This window comes from Lipophrys pholis, assembly GCF_963383615.2.
Source record: "Lipophrys pholis genome assembly, chromosome: 7".
NCBI classification, from domain to species: domain Eukaryota; kingdom Metazoa; phylum Chordata; class Actinopteri; order Blenniiformes; family Blenniidae; genus Lipophrys; species Lipophrys pholis.
In genome coordinates, this window is record NC_137638.1 from 21114150 (window position 1) to 21137063 (window position 22914).

The window sequence follows — 22914 nt, forward strand, 5'->3', positions numbered from 1 at the left end:
TAAGAGTACTCCTTTTTCACTCTGTGAGCTGGAAGGTTAGTGCGGGTTAGACAACTCTTCCTCAACACAACCACTACCACTTACACTTACATGTCCACCCCCCTAACTCCTGGCAATGCAGAAAGATGAAAGGACAAACGGAGCAAAGTGAGAGATGGATGCAGGGCCCTCTTTCTGTATGTCTCCATCCCCTCTTCCAAGTCCTCGGTCTCTGGCTCGTGAGGTTTTCTCCTCAGGTGAAGGTAATAAATGGGAACCTAAGCTAGCGTTGCCCCTTAATGCGTGAGTTTTTTTGGAGTATAACTGCGAGAGAGACACAAGAGGATGAGAAAGATAGTTTTTAATGTTGGTAAAAAATACATTTTAGTAAGACAACTGAGAGTCCATGATCCATGTTTTGTGGAGGGATGAGAAGAGGAAGAAGACGAAAAGGAGGAGACGCAACGTGGAATAAATCGGCCGAGCACAGAAGCATATGTCAGAGGAGGCTGGAGAGTTATGGAGTGAAACAGAGAGGTTAAACAGTGAACAGAGAAGGATGGATGGATAAATTCTGTGATCGCCAAGAATGATGTGCTGTGGGAAGGGGGTTATGGAGGTGGGGGCGAAGTGAAGAAGTGAGCAGCCTCCCCTGCAGCGCAAGCCTCTCGTTCTCTCTTGCGCACTCATTCAAAGCCAGTTAGTTACTCTTTGATGTATCTATAATTAGTCAGTACACACTGTGAAGTGTTTTAAAAGAATCAAATTGCATTGAAACACTTGAGCGCTCCAAACAGGGGCTAACATGCTCCACAGCGAGGGGGGCGAGCAGCTGAAATTAATGGTGGGCCTTTTTTTTTTTTTTTTTTTTTTTGATGTGCTTGATCAGAAATGTATTTATTAACTGCAAAGGGGAGTAGTAATTAACCCACAGACAGCTTGTTTTCTCTGGGTCTTCTCATGTGTCAAATGGTTCATCCCGCAAGGCTCCACTCTCCAGCTCGCGTGCACACACCTCCCATCCCATCCCACTGGACCACTTTCTCCTCAATTAAGTAGACTGTGTGTGTGCGTATGTGTGTGTGTGCGTGCGTGCGTGCGTGCGTGCGTGCGTGCGTGCGTGCTTATATACTTATGACTGAGGGAGTGTACAACACTAACGAGAAAAGAAATGCATAGTGGCTATTTTGAATCACGGCTGTACATGATATTCCTGTAATGCGGATTTGTGTGAGCGGAGAGAAGTTTGAATGCATTTTTGATCAAATTCCTAATACTGTCAACAACAAATGGCCATAACCACAATGTACAGTGGAAAAAATAAATGCATGAAGACTTTTAAAGTGGCACAAGTGACTTCAGCTTCTTGTCTCTTTGGAGAGTTCCTGATGGATACAGGTGGGTGATTGAGAGGTACAAATAAGAAACATAAGTGTATATGCATCTATAACTGTGTTTGTACTATTGTCAGGTTGCAGGCGGGAGGTGAAGGAGTTTTGACACTAACAGACAACAGAAGCATGGATGGTCTCAAGGGAAACTCGACAAGGACATTTTCGAACACCCCGTCACCAGAAATGAAGACAAGGATCTTTCAAATCACCGTTTTGATGCTATTTTTCCCCATACAGCTTCTAGTATATTCAATGTGTTTATATATGCACATCCTGTATATGCAGGTTTCTAAGAGGGTTTTCACATGACAAGGACATCTCATAAAAGAAAGCAGTTAGAACCTGATTGAGGCCTTTACACACAAAGAGGCAGAGAGAGAAAGAGAGTGAGAGTGAGAGTGAGAGAGAGAGAGAGAGAGAGAGAGAGAGAGATAGAGAGAGAGATAGAGAGAGAAGAAGAAGAAGAAGGAAACACAGAGAGACAGAAAAGCCACAAATAGAGAGAATAGCTAGTCTTCGCCACACAGCAAGAAAGCCCTGGAGATTGTGAAGCTGTCACGGACAAAACACCACATGAATATTTAGCAGCCAAATTAAAATTACAAAATACGAAACAAAAAGAGAGTAGGTGAAAAAAGAAAGAAAATAAAATATTCCTGAAAACACCAGTGGGACAAGTGCCCACCTTTAATCCCTCACTAGCAGTTTACTCATTGCGCTGCCTCCTGCCTACTCCCGATCCCGAGACAAGAAGAGAGATGTGCCCTAAAAGATCTAGCAGTCGATTCGACAGATCAAGAAACCAGCTGACGAGCGATGTAACCCAGCTCTCAGATCATACAGGAGCTTGCAAACGAAACTACGCCAATGTGTTGGCTAACAGAGCTTCATACAATGCAGTCCTTTGAAACACAACACAGGTTGTGGAAAAAAATGATTTTGGCACGGAGCCAAGCAACATACAAATGATTTCAGAAAACCATTAGAAAGAAAATATTTTCTGCCACTCATAGCCATCTCATGCACGCAACTTGAACACTGTCTGACTTATGAGTGTTTGATGTGTTCTCAACCATCAGTACAATTACCAAATAATCATTCAAAGACTGAAACTTTGTAAAGAAGTAAAGATAAAGGCCACAAAGCCAAACATCTGCAATTTTAACACATTTGAATCACATGACATACACAGAAAATTAGTTTTTGTTCTTTTCTTATACAGGTTGTTTTGTGTATCTAATAAACTAAGTACTTACCAAACAAACTAACTAACCAACAAAAGCTTGTGTATCAAGATAAGATGGCTTTGTGTGCTGCCAGTGCTGAGTACGATGTACAAATATACATGTATATATAGTATAATATATCCACAACCATACTGTGACTCTAAAATAACATTCTGGAAAAAAAAAAAAGGTGGCAATGATCAATATGAGTTGCAGAATCTCCCTGGACGCTCATTGCAAACCAAAACCTAGATAATAAAACATTGACTTCAGAAGCCTCCATATAACCTGCAAAAGACACACTGTAGGCTCATTTAGCTGAGGAGGAGGGTTATAAAGCCAAAAAGCTAGCCAAACATTTCTTTCACCATCCCCTGTGCGCCATTAATTCTGTCAAATCACTTCCTTTCCACCATCTTTCCAGCAATCCACTGTCTCTCTCTCTTAAGAATGAGAGATCAGCTCTGGTTTAACAGCAACTCCATTGCTGCACTGCCATCCCTACATTTCTCCAATCAGCCTTCTTCTTTCCCCTCTTTTTCTCCTGTTCTTGATGTGCAGAGGAGGCGGATAGTGCCCAAGGACAAGGATGAACCAGATTGTTTACAGAAGCCGTTCTTTCTCTAAGCAACTGAATGTATTTTATTTGTAATTGTTCCACGGTGTTTCACACACTATCACTCTGGTTTCAGTAAAACCCAGGCAGCCCATTCCAGTACAGCTCCGTATGTTTACATGTGCATATATATATATATAAAAATGTGTGTGTCTTAGAAAATATATAGCTTTTGCATACTAATATTATTGTTTATATGTATAGATGCTACTATGTGTCCTTATCAGTTAGAATTTCAGTTTGCATATCAGTTGGAACATGTAGGTTTCTCTACATGTACATGTATGACGGCGATTGCGTTGACAGGACTGCATTGTGTGTCATTTTGTTGGTGGGAGGTAGAAAGGACAAGTGGAAAACTAAAAGACTCACCAGCTCAACGAAAGACAGCCCTCCATAGCTGTGGGCCACGATGAAGACATTCTTGGCGGCAGCTTTGGACACAAAGTGGTCCCACACATACAGCACGTGTTCCTCAGATGAACCGTTTTCCTGTAACAAAAATAAAACAAACAAACAAAAAAAAAACACTAATGTCAGATCCATAACAAAGTAAACCCAATGAGAACTGGCACTCTTGAAAGCTGCTAAGTCGTGTAACTATAAACCATTTAAGATGAATCCGGCCAATAGAAATAAAGCATCAATAGAGTTATTAAACTCTATTGACGCTTTAATGCTCCAGCCTCAAAACCCGTACTCTGAGGCCAGCGAAAAAGACAGAAACACAAAAAAAGTGGCGATAGCCTGAGGTGATTTCTACAAAGAGCCACACATCAGCAGATCAATAAGTCTTGCATATTGCAAATGCCCTAAATGTAGAACTCAATAGGCAGGATGACGTAACATTTAAATCTTAATTTGTACCCCGTCGCCGAATCGATGGCCCATCTAAACACCAGTAAAAGCATAATGGGAAGACACTAGAGGAAGGTCAAAGGAAAAACAATCGAGCGGCATACACATGCATAGACAAAACACTCACGCAAACACATTTCGGCACAGTGCTGCGTGTTCACAAAATCACAATTGAAAACGTCTACAAATGTTGTCACTCTCTCATCTGCATGTAAACGGTCGTGCACACACATGTCCGGAAACATGTCACGAGAAGACATGTTTAATTAACCTGAGATGTAGGTGCTTATTCAGGGCTAGAAAGAACAATAGTAAAAGTACAGGCGAGAAAAGGGCAACCGTTAATGAACTTGTGACATTGATTCTGGTCTTTGATTTCCTATCAAACTGTCTGGTTCACAATACAAATCAACAACACACTCCCACAAGGGGTAATACAACACATGGCACCTTGTTGACTGGAAACACCTGTATTGCAGATCACATCACAACACCATATTGTAGCCATACTTGATGTGAACATGATACCGAAACACAAACATGTTCACATACAGTATTTGCCCTAATTAGCGTACATATACCTATAGGAATACTATCTCAGAAAAACAAACATATGGCCTGCAGAGAAAGGAACCTCATCTGTTAATTGAGTGTCACAATGTTCAATGTGAATCAAAACAAATAATTAGTGATTTAAAGTAAAGGACAGAAGAGCGGACTAATGTTGAACCTGCCTAGATTGAATTCATGCACATGCATTTCACAAAGACGCAATAAGATAAAACTTAAACGAATGTGCGAACTGAAGATGCAATGTACAACACATAGAACATTTTCAGAAAAGGAGGTCTAAATTTGACTTTCAATGGGTAAGTGAGCCAGCTCGTGCTTTTATGTGATGCTTTCGCTTGCACGCATCTGTGTGTACAAGTCGGTGTGTGCTCGTACTATTTGATGATGTGCTGATGTGTGTTTTTGTTGCTATGTTTGTCTCGAGGTAAATTAACCTGTCAGGGTGTTTGTGTTTGCGCTAGATTAGCATGAGGGGGTTGTAGTGTCAGCACCAACCTCCATTCACAGAGTGTGATGCAAGAGCAGGCAACTCCGCTCTGCCCTGCCCTACTGCCATCAGTACTGCGCATTTGCTTGTGTGCACGTGAGTATATGTGTGTGTGTGTGTGTGCGTGTGTGTATGTATACGTGGGTGTGTGTGGTATCTGGCATGTGCGTAAAGGCTGGCTGAAGCCGAGTTGTCTGTCTGAAAGGCTGTGACATCAAAGTCCTTTGAAGTCTCCCTCCTCTCGCCTTCACCATGTCACCCTTCATCTGTGAAGCCCCTTTCATTAACCTGGCTCCCTCCCTCACTCCTTCCCTCTCTTCTTCCTTCTTTTCTCCTCCTCTGATGCCACCCGTTCTTCTTCAAATTCCTATTTGGTCTAACTCTCCGCCCACCCTTTCATGACAATGCCTGGCATTAGGCAGCGATTGTTGCTGTACTTGCTGCATTTACTTTCCAAATATGCCCACCGTTGCTTATATCACAGAGCAACGTCATAATTCATGTTTTTTTTTCAGACCTATGTGAAAACAAGTCTTTTCAATCAATCAATCATCTTTATTGTCATTGCAACAAGTACAACGAAATTGTCTTTTAAAAAAAGACCAAATTATTTCTTAATGAAGACAAGGTATGGTGATGTGCAACTACTTCTATCAACGAACTTCATCCGCAACAACATTATTCTCAGCAGCAGGCAACAGCGTGACTGACTACTTGGCATGGCAGTGTAGTGAATTATCTAAACAACATTTGCATAGTGCTGCAATTATTTCTTGGGGTTAATTCACTGCAGTGAGCACACTGCCCTGTGAGACTGGCTTCCTGTCACCAAATCCAAGTATCGATGCTTGTTTATTTATTTTTCCAGAGTTTCCCTACACTGTGTGTGCGTGCGTGCGTGTGTGTGTGTGTGTATGTGTGTGTGTGCATCTGCCAGTACTGTCACTGTATCCCAGCTGCGCACCTGTTGCCAGCATCCTTCAGCCATGACTGTCAAGGGACATTTGTGGGCGTGTGCGGCGTTTGTGTGTGTTTACCAAATATATAAGCAGCCATACTATCCCCTCAGAGAACATACAACTCTGCATCTGAGGCAGTCTCAGACCACCCTCCACATCCTGACAGCTCCCTATTATCAAAAAGAAACAAAAGAGGCAAACAAAATAGAGTGAGTCTTAACCACCATACAGGGAGTAGCACCATACTGTATATCTCTGAGTAGCTGGTAGAGAGAGAGAGAGAAAAAAAAAAGACTCTACAGGACCATCTAACAGGCTCTTTCAGCTTTAAATTTGAAAGTCATGCCAGTATTGCACCACAGAAAATATGCAACATTACTGGTGTGATAGAGGTTTTTGTACTTTACAGCATGAGGTTAAACTGGTTTCCAGTGAGTGGCTGTTTGAATTGTAAAGTGGTGGTTTTCAACCTTGTTGGACCCCCGATATATTGCTTTTAAGAAAGGATGTAGCCCCCATCTGATCTCCAACCTGCTGGAACACTAGAGTGAAGGAAAGCCCTGGTGGACTCCCTCAAGGTTACAGAACTACATAGCACTGGGCAGGTTTTTTGATGTGCCAATCAAATCTGACATTTTCTGAGCAAACATCTACCCGAGGAGGTCCCAGACACCCGGTTTAGAACCACTATAGTAAAAGGGAAGGAGCCACACATCTAGACTTTATATCTCTCAATATACATTACGCACACCGTACATCGATAGCTGCAGTGACTCGACTGACCTAAATATGTCTTTATAATGAAGTTTCACCATCTCAAACCACAGAACAATTTTCTGTAATAAATCACGTCATCATTACAACTGCAAGACAACCTACTAAGAAACATCATGAATAACCATTTCCCCCACTTCTGGTCCAAAAGTGGTTCCAACTGTTGGTACTTGTTGAATGGGTGCTTTCAAATTGCATAGAATTGTTTCAATTTAGCCCTTTCCATTACTTACTGTACATCAAAATTTAGACTCGTCAAAAGCAACACTTAATTGCACGGACCCACATGCATGCACACACACACACACACACACATATAAGTGTATACTAGTCCATGCTCAAACATTTGCACACATGCCCTCTTGTCCGGTCCAAAACTTGCTCTGTGTTTATTCACTGTAATGAGAAGCAGGGAAAGGAGAGCAAGAGGAGAGGAGAGCGCTGCAGCCAGAATAACAGCTCCAAAGCCAACATAAACCCAGAGTCTGACCAACACAGGAAACAATGAATCTAACAACATCAACACACTCTGACAAACAACCACTGCAAGTTCCCTTGCTCCTCCCTTCTGCTCCTCCTCTTCAAGTCAGCTAAAAGGCAGAACATTTCAGAAAAAGTCTGAGGGAAGTTGAAGTTCCCCAGTAGAAAGTGGCTGAACAGTGTGGACCGGAAGGAATCCCGTGGATTTGGGCCATTATACTTTTAACACTCAGAAAGCTTTCAGTGGCAGCCAGAAGTGTCAGGATAGTGTCACGGGATCCCCAAACAACTTTATTGGGTTTGGACTGTTTTACTCGGGCAGCGCTGGTTCCACTCTTGCAAAAATGTCAATAAGTATTTCAAGGTGTTTCGAGCGAGAGCTCTCGTAGAAATCTGAAGTAATACAAACACACGCTTGACAACAATATTATTCCAATGTTCCTTCCTGCAAAGGAAGAGTTAGAAACAAATTACTCGAATTACACAGGAGCTCCCTCGCTCTGGTCGGGCTCACACACACTTCCTTTCGTACGCAAACACACACTTGGGGAAAAAAAAGAGCGGCTGAGCGATCTCTCAATCTCTCAGTCCCCTCGTGCTCTCAGGGCCACACACTGAGCAGACCCACCTGCAGCCCCAGTCATTACAGTCTGTAATATGTCCAGCTCAGAAATGAACAGGGTTGTTTTCATTTGGCCTAATGATTAAATATTAAATAAGCAATGTAGGTAATTACATGTTTGGTATTAGCGAGGAGGTTATTAGAATGAGTTAGCTTGTGTTTGTACGTGTGTGTGCATGATTGCGTACATGTCTCTGTGCACACAATTAAAAAGTGGACTCTACGACACCTGTTTGCAATTGTATTCTAATCAATGTCTAGGACGTGTAGTCCTTTGCCATCTCTTTCCATTTTTTTTTTTTTTCTCCTCTCGTATTTGTTTCACTCTTTAAAGGCAGACAGAGAGCTGAGGTGAGCGGGAAGCTGTCTGGGAGCTGATGGGTCTGCTCGGGTGGGGGAAAGGAAGGTATGGAGCAAATTAGCGGCAGAGATGGGAAAATAATGACTGTGGCATTGTGGGTAATTAGCAGGTATAGTACCTATGGAGAGTTGGGAATATAATGATGTGAGAAAGAGACAGAGAAAAGGGAGAATAAGGTGAAAAACGTGTGCGAGACTAACAAGAGGGGGGAAAGAGTGTTTGTGTGTGTGTGTGTGTGTGTGTGTGTGTGTGTGTGTGTGTGTGTGTATTGTGAAAAGGAGGGAGGGAGGGAGAACAAGAGAGGGAGAGAAATGGTATCTATAGGTGTACTATGTGACTTTGCAATGAGAGTATATAGTGTGTAAAAACTGAGAAAAGTGAGTGAGAGGAAGAGAGGGAAACAAAAGTGGAGAGAGAGAGAGAGAGAGATAGAGAGATAGAGAGAGAAAGCGAGAGATAGAGAGAAAGCGAGAGAGAGAGAGAGAGAGAGAGAGAGAGAGAGAGAGAGAGAGAGAGAGAGAGAGAGAGAGAGAGAGAGAGACAGAGAGAGAGAGCGAGAGAGAGTGAAAGGAAAGGAGCAAAACTATATGTCATCCCACGTGCAGATTAGCGTGCGCAGACTGTATACAATAAAATAGCCTGACCTTGGCAGGGTCAGTCTGCTCTGACAATATTTGCCAGGGCATTGTTTCAAATCAATAACTCATTAACAAAGTACAAAGGAAGTTGCTGTGGGTTTGTGAGATTCTTTATTAGAAAAGAGCGTCCGCGGGCCAGAAAGGTCATCGCTGTGACATCTCGGCTAGCCTCGCGCTGCCGCCCGGATTGTCAGGTGAAATTACTGCGAGTCATTAATTGACATAAGGCAAAGGAGAGCGGGCAGGCAGACAAGGCTGTGTTTGTTCCAGGATGACCCTGAGGTGCTCTGCGCGTGTATGTGTGTGTGTGTGTGTGTGTGTGTGTGGGTGTGTGTGTGTGTGTTTCAGGTCAGACTGTATCCACAACAGTGTTGTGTGCAGAGAGAGAGAGAAAGAGACAGGGGGCTCAGTGGGTGGGGAGGTGTGAGGGAGGGCAGGATGGATGTGTTTGATGGTTGACCTGACTAGAAGATTGGGAGCAGGGATCTGAGACCAGCTACACTGGTTCTGCCTTGAGCAAACTCGCAGATACACAGGTATGTGTGCATGCACTAATCGTATGTACTACACATTACACACACTCAGACATGCTCGCACACACTAACAAGCACAAAATCCAACATGCACACGCCTCTTTAAAACTTTGAGGAGTCAAATACTCCCAGTCAACGTGCTGTATTGTAACACGAGGTATGCCCGAGGTTGTCATGCGCCACAAAGTACATGTACAGTGGTCTGTAACATGAAGAGCGAGCTCACACAGACGGATACACGTACACACAGGTCAAAGCTTCATCACTACCACACTTATGCAGAAATTTACGCACGCAAATACAGAAATGGCATTGCGCCAATTTGTTCTCAGCAGCAAGCCAGTGGTCTGCCCTCCTGCCCTGGTCATTGACCTCTCCTCTGACCAAGTTCAGAGGTTAATCAAGTCCCTACCTGTCGTCAGAAATGCTGAGGCTTACTCCTTGGCAAGACCACAGATCAAAGGTCAAATAAACCCTGTCTGTATAATTGCTTGTGGGCCACAGAATGGGGCAAATGGGTGAAGGTGACAAAGAGTAAAAATTCAGTCCCACAGAGAAACACTGTAGCACCGTGTTGAATACCGGTGTCGGGGTGTGTGCGCTACTGTGACCATGTTTTAATGTTTACATTCAAGCTCTTGTGTGTGTAGATGTGAACGCATGTGCATTAATAAAATAAGATTTAAAAGAAACCTCAGGACAAGTTGTATTACAGAGTGAACATGGGAAACAGACATCCTCCGCTAAATGCAGACAAGGACGAGGATCTCAGTCGTCCCCTGTGGACAGCCGCAGCTGGGAATAATGGGTCTTGGAGAGGCAGGATCTAAATAATGGATGCTTCTTCCTTGAGGAAACACACTATATACCGTCCAAAACAGATCCGTACGAGACACTGCGAGACCCCCGGTCTGTCCAACATTCGTCACCAAGATATTGGAGACAACAACCCTCAAGAAATGTCTTGTATCCGACGCGAAGACAGAGAAGCTTGAAGTTATGATATACAAAACAAAAAAGGAGAGGAAAAAAAAAAGAGAAGACAATAAAACAAAAGATTTTTTCAGCCGTAAGAGAGGGCTTTACAACATCTTTAACTACCGGTAGTGAGAGGGGTAAATTTGGCTTAACACAGGGGAATTGAGCAACGTGCTCAGTTGAGACACTAGCGTACTACAGAATAGTATTCCACTCAATTGTGGTATGATTGTGCCACTTAATACTTGAAGTTGCACTGAAGCTGAATATAGCGAGTGGAAAAGAACAAAACGAATATCCTCAGTCTGCTACTTCAAAATGCTGTTGGAGTGAGGGCCTCTCTGTCTGTCTCTAAACATTTGAGGAAAGTACAATGTTTAAAGGAGAAACATAAAAACAGAGAACGACAGAGAGAAAAATATATTCCAGTCATTTATAAAAAAAAATAAGTGGTGCTTAAAGAAAGGCGCAGTTCTGTTTTTTTGTCCTCTTTGCCCCCCCCCCCTTCTTCTTTCCAGGGCCTGCTGGCCTAATCCCAGCCAGCCAGCCTTGGGTGAACCCTTTGGAAGCTTCTTAAGCCCATGAATGTGCCTTTTGTTCCTGCCATTCCTCCGCTTGGCTGACAGAAAATAGCTAACTGGATTACTGCTAAAATTCAGAGTAAAGTGAACTCCCAAACTTCTATACGGCTAAGTGCTAAGAAAGTGCCCCTCCACCCCCACCCCATCACTATCCTCATCAGCATCCCTCCGATCACACTTTCTATCCCTCCTTGCCTCCCTCTGTCCTCTCCTTTTTTTTTCTTTTTTTCCCCCCCTCCCCTCCTCTGCCATCATCCCCTGTAACATGAGCGAGTGTTGTGTGATCCGGAGGAGTGGAGAGGAGAGGGATTAGATAAGGTTGAGGGGTTGCACACTATGAACCCAAGGCTAAAAAGTAAAAATCCTAAAAGCAGTTAGGGGCTTTTTAATTTGTGTAAGAAAGCGTATTAATCAGCTCAACTCTGTCAGTGGGCTGCTATGTATTTGTGCACGTGTCTAAAAGTTTGTGAGTCTATTTAAAGATTTTTATGTGTTTACAGTACAAAGTGAGACGGGTGTTAGGTGAAGCAGTCATGTTTTTGTAATATTAAGAGGAGTAGGGGCATATGATTTCAGTGTGTGCTTTTTCAATGGCAGTGTGCAGGTGGTCCAACAGCTCAGCAGGAGTTAAGAGTGTGAGGTGTAGTGAATAAAAAGATTGGGGAGTGTGTATGTGTGTGACTTGGGTGGGTGCTGTTAAAAAAAAAAAAAAAGGGGAGAAAAGATGAAAACAGCTCAGGCTAAAGAGGTTTGATTTGATCCACCACCCACCCCGGCTAAAAGAGTTGGAGGAGGAGAAAAGACACACACACACACACACACACACACACACACACACACACACACACACACACACACACACTAGTGGACAAAAGAGTAAAACAGGTGAAGAAAGAAGTGAAGTCTGTGTGTGTGTGTGTGTGTGTGTGTGTGTGTGTGTATGTGTGTGTGTGTGTGTGTGTGTGTGTGTGTGTGTGTGTGTGTGTGTGTGTGTGTGTGTGTGTGTGTGTGTGTGTGTGTGTGTGTGTGTGTGTGTGTGTGTGTGTGTGTGTGTGTGTGTGTGTGTGTGTGTGACAGCTCACTCTGGGGCGGACAGAGGCAGACCAGTGGAGAGTAACACAGTGCAGGAGGAGGCGTGGACGATAAAGGCGAGGTCACGCAGACTAACATCCCGCTCGCTTCTGGGTCAAAGGTCAAAATTCAAGAGGCACCGACATGGAGCCAACCTGCTCACTCATTAATCTTTATCCCGAGTCTTGAAATCCCCACAACTAAAGACAAGTGTATTAGGCTGGAAAAACCTTCTACATGACCCCTATTTTTCCTGGTTAATGAGGATAATTTTGCATTAGCCTCCTCATTTGAAAAAAAAAAAAAAAAAAAAAAAAAGCAATTTTCTTTCTTCATCTCTTGATGTTTTAAAAATGCTGTAACACTACACTGGCAGGAAGTGCTAAATCAATTATCAATGTGCTACCGTAGCGTAAAGTTTAATAACAAAAAAAAAAGGGACCTGACATTCCACTGGGGGGGGGGGTTGCTTCATTACATTATCTGCCCTCGCTTTCATCTTGATGAGTTGTGAAAAGTGTTTAACTGCATGGTGTGTCGGAGACACTGCAGTCTCACAGAGGAATATCACCCATCTTTGAAGGAATCTGACATTGTCCAGCATAGATTATACAGGCCTGGGCCAATGCAAGCACAGCCAACTACCAATTCCTCACAGGTTAGGAAAATCTTGGTTCGGGCTGTATTTACCATCTCAGACTACGCTACTACTAAGTGGTGAGGATCTCCTCCAGCAAAGAGAGCAAAGGAAGACGGTTGCGTTGAGAAAAAATAAGAGTAATCCGGAAAAGGGCCAATTATTATGTGATTATGAGGATGAGTCAGCTTTCCCCTTTAAAATAAAGTAATTGTGCAATCATGATTATCCAAACAAGATGTGAATTACCTCATGTGCACAATAAACATTTCTAGGAGTTATAATCATCAGATATACTCCGCAGCAAGTTACCTAGAACGGTTTCAAGTGTGTGTGTGTGTGTGTGTGGGGGGGGGGGGGGGGGGTACAGAGAGGGTTAACAGGAGCTACCGGGTTTGCGAAACGCCACTATTAAAAACGACAACGATGGATCATTTCTCAGGACTTTCACATCAGATACTTCCTGTAACTCAAGTTCACCGACTGTATGATGAGGAAAGCGGCATACATGTAAAGAACTGCGAGAGAGGAAGATAGCACTGCAGCTAATTATCCCTTATTAGAGTGTGTATAAAGGTACTGCCAGGGGGGGTGAGAAGAGAGAGAGAGAAAAAAAAAAAAAAAAAGCCTGCGTTGACAGCTCACACACGCCGCCCGCTAGTCCCACAGCAGCCCTAACTCTTGTCAGACACCAGAGAGTGACGTCTTTCACACACACAGGCACACGGGTGCGCGTACACACACACTTAGACACATGTACAGACACCTACCCACACACACAAACGCACGTCGATTACCGCGACGCCGCTGCCATCAGCCAAACTAAAACACTGGTAGTCGTTGATGGACATCTTCCTATATGAAGCGTGCCGAGGGTGAAATCAAGGCTGTGCACTCAAATGTTAAAATCTTACTGAATCAGAGCGTCGAAACAACACTGCTGGAGGTGCAAACACATTTTGTTGACAAGGGCGGAACGTAAGACATTAACAAAATGAACTTTTTTTTCTTTTTTTCTTTCCGCTTTTTTTAATTTTTATTCATCACTCGGACCAAATCTATTTCAAAATGAGAAACTAGACTCCGCGCAAAAGCCTCACTTCCTTTGTTTCACCACAAGGTGAACCGGCTGAGCGCGGCGCCTTGGGCCGTGTGTGTGCGTGCGTGTGCGCGTGTGTTTATGCGCGATTAGCGGGTGCACGGTCAGTACGGCGTGATAAGAATGTCGCAGTGTGTTTGCGGTGCGTGTGTTCGGGAGATAATAATCCCAGCGGTCAACAAGAGTGAAGGGCCAGAGCTGCACTGACCAGCCCCACCATCTGAGAGAGGGAAAAAAAAAAAAGAGAGAGAGAGAGAGGGGAAGAGGGAGAGTTAGAGGGAGAGAGGGAGGTAGCCATGTGGTTAACACTTGCTCAGTGAGAGGCGACTGGAGCACGGCCAACCTCTTCACACACAGGCTGACCACACAAGAGCCTCTCTTTCTCCCTCTGCCTTCCATCCTCCCATCCTCCCTTCATCCCTTGTTACCTAACAGTCTCCTTTCCTTGCTTCCTAAGCTGGCCACCTCTCACCCTCCTCCTCCCCGCACCTTATTCTGCCTCCTTTGTGTCTTCCAAACTTGTCAAAGTTTCTCCCTCCCATTCTATCACCTCCGTGTCGTCTCCTACCTCCTCCCACGACCCCAGAACTGTCACTCTCTCCACCTCCCCCATCATACCTGATTCTCCATCAACATCTATCAGTCCCTCCTCCCGCCCCGGCTGACCGAACACTTCCTTCCTGGCTTCCTTGAGTGATTCTCCTCCCTCTCTCTCTCTCTCTCGCTCTCTCCATTCACTCATTGTTCAAACTTTCTCTCCAACGTACCCGTATAGGAATTTGTTCGGTCTCTGTCTCCTTCTGTGGGTTACGGTATTTCTCGTAAAATTCTCTCTTCTTTTTGCTCTCTTTCTCGTCTTTGCGCTCCCTCTTTTCAGCCGGTTCGTCCGAGTGCTCCGTAGGAGAGGGCAGGGGAAGGGATTTGGCCGGTTTCTCCACTTCCAAGTAGTTCTCGTTGGGGTTGAGCACCATCACACCGTAGCCTTCCTAAAAACAAACAAAAAAACATAAATCAAGGCGTTGGATTTTCACAATCTGCATCAGTAATTCCACACACTGATCATAATATGTGAAGTCATGGGAATTTCCTTTATGCACTTCTCATTTTTAATGCATGGTAGTCAAAAATGAAATCCTAACTAATAATAAAACTGAGAAGCCTATATTTGTAATTCTACAGTATTTGGATATAATAACGTAATATAAATAAATTCTATAAACATTTTTTGTGTCAGATACGTATTGAATTTTTACAAAAGCACCAAAAGATGGGATAGGACTCCCCCACTACTTTACTTACTCTAATTGTTTTTTGAAAAAAATGTTTATACTTAATTATATTAATATAAATTAATGTCCCACTAATTGATTAGATTTTTATCCTGTCTATATTTAGTTTCTTTATATCAATTGTCTTAATTACTTACTTTAAGATAAAAAGCTGAAATCTTATCATGCCTACTACAAGGCATACGTGTGTGTGTGTGTGTGTGTGTGTGTGTGTGTGTGTGTGTGTGTGTGTGTGTGTGTGTGTGTGTGTGTGTGTGTGTGTGTGTGTGTGTGTGTGTGTGTGTGTGTGTGTGTGTGTGTGTGTGTGCGTGTGCGTGTGTGTGTGTGTGTATATGAGTCTCGCACCACTTGATAATCTCTATTATAATAAAGCTGAGAAAACTTCCTCTGTTGTGTAGGTCTGGTGGTGGTTCATGGTGTTAAAAAAAAACCGCCCGGTAGTGGAAATTTATGAGCAAATAATACCGTCACAACAGTTAAAAGCCACCGACTGTGATACGACTGGGGAACGGAGATGCAAATCCAGACAGAAACAAATGGCATGGAAAGCGATAGGAGGCGAGAGTGTCACTGCAGGGACGGGCCTGAGGAGTAACTGGGGGATTGGAATTCAGCGACGGTGGTTTCAGTCAGTGAGTAGCATTTAGTGACTCCAAAGGCCACGTGTCACTTAATATCAAACCCCATCGATCTCAGCATCACGCAGGGAACGAGTTAGCGGCAAGTGCATACATATCTGTGTGTATGTGGATGCCTTTGTGTGTAAAATCATTTAAAACTTCCACCAGAAGCATTAAAAAAAAAAAAGAGAGAATCACACAAAATTCTGAAAAATAAAACCTTTTTTTTTTTTCCCAAGAAAATATTTTGATTTGAATTGAAGATAAAAAATGAACAGAAAGTGGTTATAAACGGAGAGAATGACAGAAGTAAAGTGTATTGTGGAGCAAAGGAAGTTGTCTCGGAGCCTTGTGACTCCTTCAACTTTGAAGCCATTTTAATTAACTGTGTTTATTGTCTCAAGCACTCTGAAACTAAAGCAGGAAATGGATGGATTCCTGTTTCACTTCGCTTGTGCTTTTCACACATAACCCCCACTGTGCATGCACATACGCACACACCCCGGGTCTCAAACCTTAGGGTGAACGCTTCGGCAAATACACAAGCGCACGCGCGCCCGCGCACACACACACACACACATAAAAGGACAGACACTAAGAAGTAGGAAAGATATCAGCGCTGACAAAAAGACCTTTAGGAGATGTGAGAAGGAGTTGAGGGAGCCAGCGTCACTCAGCTTCCTCTACAAAACGCCATCGCACACACACACACATACAGTCTTCTCAAGGCAGCACGTCTTCCCTTCCTTAATAAGTGTTAACACAATGTGCTTGTCTTCCGTTGACGCAGCGTGTGTGTGTGTGTGTGTGTGTGTGTGTGTGTCCCTCCTGTGCAAAGCCACATCAAACCTGCCACACACCCTTTCCCTTAGCACCTGCCGTGTTTTGACAATGGCAAAATGGCACTTCCTGCAAAATGGCACTTTCTCACTTATTCAGATTATAAAATTAGTCTTCCTCTCACTCCCTTTTCAAACCCAGACAAGACGTGTCACCCACAATACATATGTGCTCTGTAAAACTTCATATAATAATTATTATCTTCTGATAATATTTCAAAGTAAGAAATGTTTTTGTCCGAATCAAATTTCTGATTAGAATATTTTCAAGTGCCTGTAATAGTTTTTTAAAGCTCGCAATGAGACTCATCATTGCATCAGATTTGTGGAAAAGACAGAAATCATATTCAAAAACATTTCATTTGAGCTTTTGCAATATTTCTGCCAGTGACTGGTGTGTGTATGATCATGAGGGGAAAAGCTTAAATTTTTACTTCTGAAGCACAGCAAATGAAATGACGAAATAAAAGCTGAAAACACATGGCAGGTTCCCAGAGCAGCGACTATAATTTAGATGATTTTTTTTAAAAATCAGTTTTTATTTGTATTTTTTTGTCTGAGTATGCAATATGGCATAAATAAAATGAGGAAATAACAATTGAGTATCTATTACCAAAACTCAATCCTCAAAAGTTGAGACACACAAGCGCCGATTCACACAGAATAACAACCGGATGAGAAAGAAAGAGAAATCGTTGAGAGGAGAAAAGAGCAGGAGAGACAGAGGGGAACACTGTGGTATCGAGGGATAGTGAAATGATAAGACAAAGACAGAGAGGGAAGGAGAGATGTAGTGTTCGATACACACCAGCTTTGTGCCACTGCCCACTGGTGGTAGCCTCATAAAATAACTGACAAGACCAGTTCAGCTTATGGCAACGGCATTGCGAGTCAAAGCTGCTCCATCGTGTATGTTTCCAAAAAACGCAATCAGAAATACCTGTGCCACACATGCACGCTAATGGACATGGCTAAAGGTTGGAGGAATATTTAAAAAGCAATTTGAACGTGAGACAATAGACCACTGTCCAGCAAAACCACTGACAGCCACAAATTTAAAATAAATAAATATAATTTAATTAGAATATTGAAAAAAAATATGGACAATAAAAAAAAAAGGATACCTGGCTATACAATTCAACTCGATTGCACATAAGTTCCTCCTGTTTTGCACATATCTTCAAAACAAAACAGCAGTTTCTCCTGAGCATCTCTTCTTTGCTCTAATCCTTGCTGACAGGGCCAAAAGTTAACGGTTCAGTAGCACTAGTGCATGTGCTATTGTGCAAACATGTTCGGTCCTCAATGCTCTTCCCCTAACCCTTACTAGTCAATAACACTCCCCAGCCTTAAGCACACAAATGCTAACCTCGAGAGGCCCGGTTCCCTGCCTTTTAGCATCCTCATGCTAACCCCCAATGCCCTATAGCCTTTGCTTTGGCGAGGCGAACACACCTAACCAACCTAACAGAGCTCACCCTTTCAGTTGTCCGGTCACCCAGAAGAACATTGCTGTAAGGGCGACCAGTGTCGTTGGCGTACTTAGTCTGGGCCGCCGGGTTCACCTCTGAGTCGGAAGCCATCATTCATTTGAACACTAAGAGGTCTGTGCTGGTGTCAGGATAACACTGCTCTCCCTGTCCACTCATTTCCTCCTCTTATTCTTTCTTCCATCAGCAAAGTGTATAACTGTGAGTGGAGCTGGTGGACTGAGCAATTAAAAAAGATCATTAACCTTTTGTTTTATACAATTCCAATTTAAAATGAAGAAAAACTGCACTCGTACATTTTTTTTTCATGTGAAATGTGACATCATTTGTACTTTAATAATCTCAAAATGTCCGTACAAAAACAACCAAACAAATCTAAATAAATAAAACACATGTTTTTTACTATTATGCAACACATTCAATAGCACAGCATCTGTATTTTCTCCAACTATCACAGAATGAATCTCCCCCACCGAGTCGGTGCATTGTTTTGTGAGCGTTAAATATCGGCCATGCACCCTTCTCCAGTTTGGTCTTTGTGGTTTTTGATGTTAAGTTCAACCCGCCTCCCTCCACTCCGCTAAATCTGATCTTTGTGTTGTGATGTGCTGTCAAAGTTTGAATCTTACACAAATGCACACCGCAAACTTTAGGTCACCCAGCTTTTTCGACCACTAAATCTCCCTCACACACATTGCTAACACTGGGTCACTGCCTTTGTCCTATACACACACACACTGTCTCGAATAAAATCGACATGCACGGTTCTCTCAGCGTTAGGTCAGTCTCGTCTTTCTGCTGTAGTACGCAGGCTAAGTCTCTTCCCATGCCCTGTGGGTGCCCCTGTGCCACCACCACACTGAGTCCCTGCCCTGGGGGCAGCGGTCAAGAGGGTCACCCCGACCCCTCTGAGGGGGGACACCTCGACCCCCATCACCTCGCTCTGGACGCTCCTTAGCTCTCCTTTGTCAGCCTGTCCCACACCAGATAGCACAACAAAGGCAGCCGCTGCTACGGAAACCAGAGCTCGTCTCATCATCATTGTGAATCCCTTCTACCGTCATCTCCCTATATCGCACATATATGAGGTTCTTTAAATTCTCTCTGGTATAAGGTTTAAAAAAAAACACACAAAAAATGAAACATGAATACAAATAGTTGAACATTTAATTTGATTTATTATTACAAAATAGGAACCATGCTGTACTGTTCTGGTAACACTCAGTACTCTTATTACACTTCTGTGCCCTTAGTTAAATAAGGGCAATGTCTGTCTATTGGAACTTTCCTAGTCACATTATCTAGGTTTGCACTGTGTGTGTGTGCGCGTGTGTGTCTCTGCCGGCGTGTCCACATGTGAGTGAGTTACGCCAGTGTGAGTGCGAGTAAATAATGTGTCCCTTTAAGACAGCAGCACCTCTATTTTTCCTGTGGCGTTGTAATGAAATGAAATGTGTCTAATGTGCAGGAGGGGAGACAGGGGCGGCTGGAATGAGAGGGTGTTTCATCTGTGCGTGTGGAGCTCCGTGAAGCTTTGATGTGAGAGCTCTCATGTACTGAGCAGGGCTCTGGGCACAAGGAAAAGGACAGTACTTGACAGGTACAAAGCATGGCTGATAGCAGTCACGGGTGCATGTAGTGAGGAAAGTGGATGGTATGGTTGCGTGAATCGGAAATTGTATGTGTTATATGTGTATTGTTTGCTGGGAAGTGCTGTGTAAATGTTCCTCTTCCTCTCTGTGCTTGAATTGAAATGCAATTACCAATGTGCATATTTCTTGTATCTTAAGAATCGGCACGCAGTCTATAGGTGCTCACTGAAATTGGCTCTTAGGCAGCTTATTATATTAGCCCTTTGTCAGAATGTTGTGAGGATCGGGGCGAGTGATGCTCCTTTTTCTCAGCAGTCGTCGCTCCACTTCCTTGTTGTCAATATGCAGCTCACCGATTTGCTACTTGGGCTTGACTGACAAGAGGGAAAGGGTCAACCAGCAAGGCATACCCAATAAGAAGAGACACAAGGGGAGGGATGTCTGCAGGCCACAGTTACATCTGAGAATACGCATGCAGCACGATGGCCGGCTATCAACAAATATCAAGTTGGAATATACTCAGGAACAAAGCTTCTTTTATTCGGATTTCAGGTACTTGTGACTGAAGACTAAAGACTAAAGACTGAAGACTAAAAAATGCAAAGAGGCAGTTTCTCAATAGAGAGGTACAAAGGAGTGAAGAGAGAAGGTAAATACTATAATAAAAAAGTAGACTCTTTTGCTCACTCTGCTTCTCCATCAGGGCCACCCTGCTCTGTGTGACCTTGCCTGTCTCAGTCTCTATGTGAGTGAGCTTTGCATGCAGGGCCTCTTTATCCACTGGATCCCCCTCTTTTCTATCTGCCTCTCTCTTTCTCCCTCTCTTTTCCCACTCCTCTTCCTGAAGCCGAGATACCACACACTTTGCACAGTACTGTCAGATTAAGTCACGGTGCCCCCTTTCTCATTTTAACACAGCACCAGTCTGAGGCCCCCCATACCCACCAAACACACAGCTATGTTTCTCTGGGAGCAGAAGGGCGGGAGAGTACTTACTGTACCACAGGGGCTATGAAAAGGCATGTGGATCTTAGAGGTGATGTGAGAGGGGATGAGACGGGACTGTCATCAGCCTGTCAGCCAAAATCAATCACCGTCTTGATATCGAGCCATTGCCAGGGGGCCACGCAAGTGTTCGCGGTGAAGATCTAAATGTTACTAAATGTCACACTTTTACAGTTTCTTCAATAAAAGAAAACGCATAACTGTATGAAGAGAAATGATAAAACAACATCTATATCTACGATATGAGAAATGGATCATCTTCATTTTTTGTCATAAATCACAGTATTTCCACACGGAATCCATCTATTCAGCTTGTTACTACCTCTCTGTGTATTTAATTGCCCGGAAACGTGAGCATTTCCACAAAGAAGAACAACACAAACTGCAGTTTCATCTCACAATAGGAGTTAATTTTGAACAAATCCCCCACTGTATAGGTTACTCCTCTAATAAAGAGTACACGTGTAATTAAGTTTCTCCGTGTACAACTTTTCACTTCAAGTTCAAAGACTTTCTTTGGTGTTGACTAATATAGTCATGCACTAATTTGGCCAAAGTTAAAAAAAACAAACTCTGTGGTAATAATTACCTCCTTTTTCTTGATCTTAATGAGCACAAATAGTTTAGGTCAGAAAAAGGAAGCTAACCTTTTGAGCTAGTCAAGTAGTTGTGTCTGTAATAACCAGCACCGTTTTTAACCTTGGCTTGGATGTCTGGGCTCATTTAGATATTGTTTGTATGTGGAGTTGAATATTTATAAATGAGTTCAAAGTGGAGCAGTGGGGTGGAGGAAGTGAAGAGAATAGTACAGCGTCTGATCCCTCATGCATCAGCTTCTTTTCATGCTCGCATTTACATTTCTTTCTCTCTGTTTTCACTTTCTATTTCTCTCCTACTGTCTCGCTCCACCCGAACTGACTATTTTCAGCGCCTTTGTGAAAGAATACACATGAAAAGATTCCCACAGACATTGTGGTGTAACTCGCTCGGTGAAATGCCAAAAAGCAAGTTTAGGTGTCAGTTACTTAATATACTTGAGGTCTGTGAATTTGTTCAACCACTATTCATGCTCAACGGTCGATCGGGCATCGGCGGTTCTCGAGACGGAGGCGGCCACATAAACACACATTTCACACACGCACGTTGACACACACGGAGATCGGGGGCCTGCTTCATCTGCTCTCAGCACGACGCACACAGAGGGAGGTGCGGGGTTGGGGGTGGGGGTTTGCTGGATTGGGGGTGGATGGAGCATTAATCACCGTCCAGGTGAAAATTGTCAGAGCTTCAGAGCTATCGATTCTGCAAGTAAATGTTACACAAGTCATTTGTCAACTTTTCTCTTCTTCTTCTTCTTTTTTTTTTTAAACATAAGAGCCCACCATTGGCCGGGACACATTCGTGAATGTAAATCCACTGACACAGAGATTCTAGCACTGTCTCATCACATGTAAAAATCACATGAATCTTCCTGAAAGTTTGCTTTCCCATTCACATGCAGATTTTACTTCTTTCTTTGTTTTGTTTAAGTGACATTGGAGGAAAAAACAATCCATGTTAGAGCCTTAAGTGATTCTTGGGCTGACTATAGAATCAGTGGCATAACAAATTAACACTATTTCCAGTACACTTTGATATTAGAGCATCAGACATGTGCAAAGGAAATACAGTGAGCAGGAAGAGTTCTTAGCTCACAGAAAGAAAGCTATGGGGAAATAAATACAGCAGGCTTACTCTGATGCCGTTAGCATTTTGATTTATATATTCTATATTGTCTCCCCTAAGCATACACATGTATTTTTAATGAGGGCACAGAGAGATATAGATCATGGAATGATAGGTGCCTCCCTATCCTCCCGCCTAACTATTTAATGTATAAATCAGGGGGAGAGGTGAGCAGAGAGGGAAGGGCCGGGAAGCTACAAAAAGAGGGAAGACAGGAGTGGAGGTGTCCCTGGAGCAATCCTGTCCTGAAGGCCACTAATAATGATACTTGGAAAAAAGACAAAGCCGGTGCTCAATGAGCCTAAAGGAAGGAAAATAAAGCTAAAAAGAAGATGATGATGGTTTTAATTATGATGTTTTTAAGAAGTATTCCTGCTCTTCAAAATATCGTTTCCCAACATGAATAAGGAATAAGCCATCTGCAGTGACAATGACATATTCTTCTTCGACTTTCATTACAACAACTCCAAATGATAGCAAAAAAAGGG

The 22914-nt window shown here is 43.2% G+C and overlaps 1 protein-coding gene across 1 annotated transcript in view; it reads right to left on the bottom strand.

Moving 5' to 3' along the window:
* The window catches only part of arb2a (ARB2 cotranscriptional regulator A), a 154014-nt gene that overhangs the window by 79027 nt on the left and 52073 nt on the right, over window positions 1-22914 (bottom strand). The window contains exons 7-8 of the mRNA XM_080466485.1: window positions 14634-14852; window positions 3588-3707 (exon numbers count right to left, since the gene is read on the bottom strand). Coding sequence (XP_080322611.1) covers window positions 3588-3707; window positions 14634-14852 — 339 coding nt within the window. The remainder of the gene's footprint in view (window positions 1-3587; window positions 3708-14633; window positions 14853-22914) is intronic.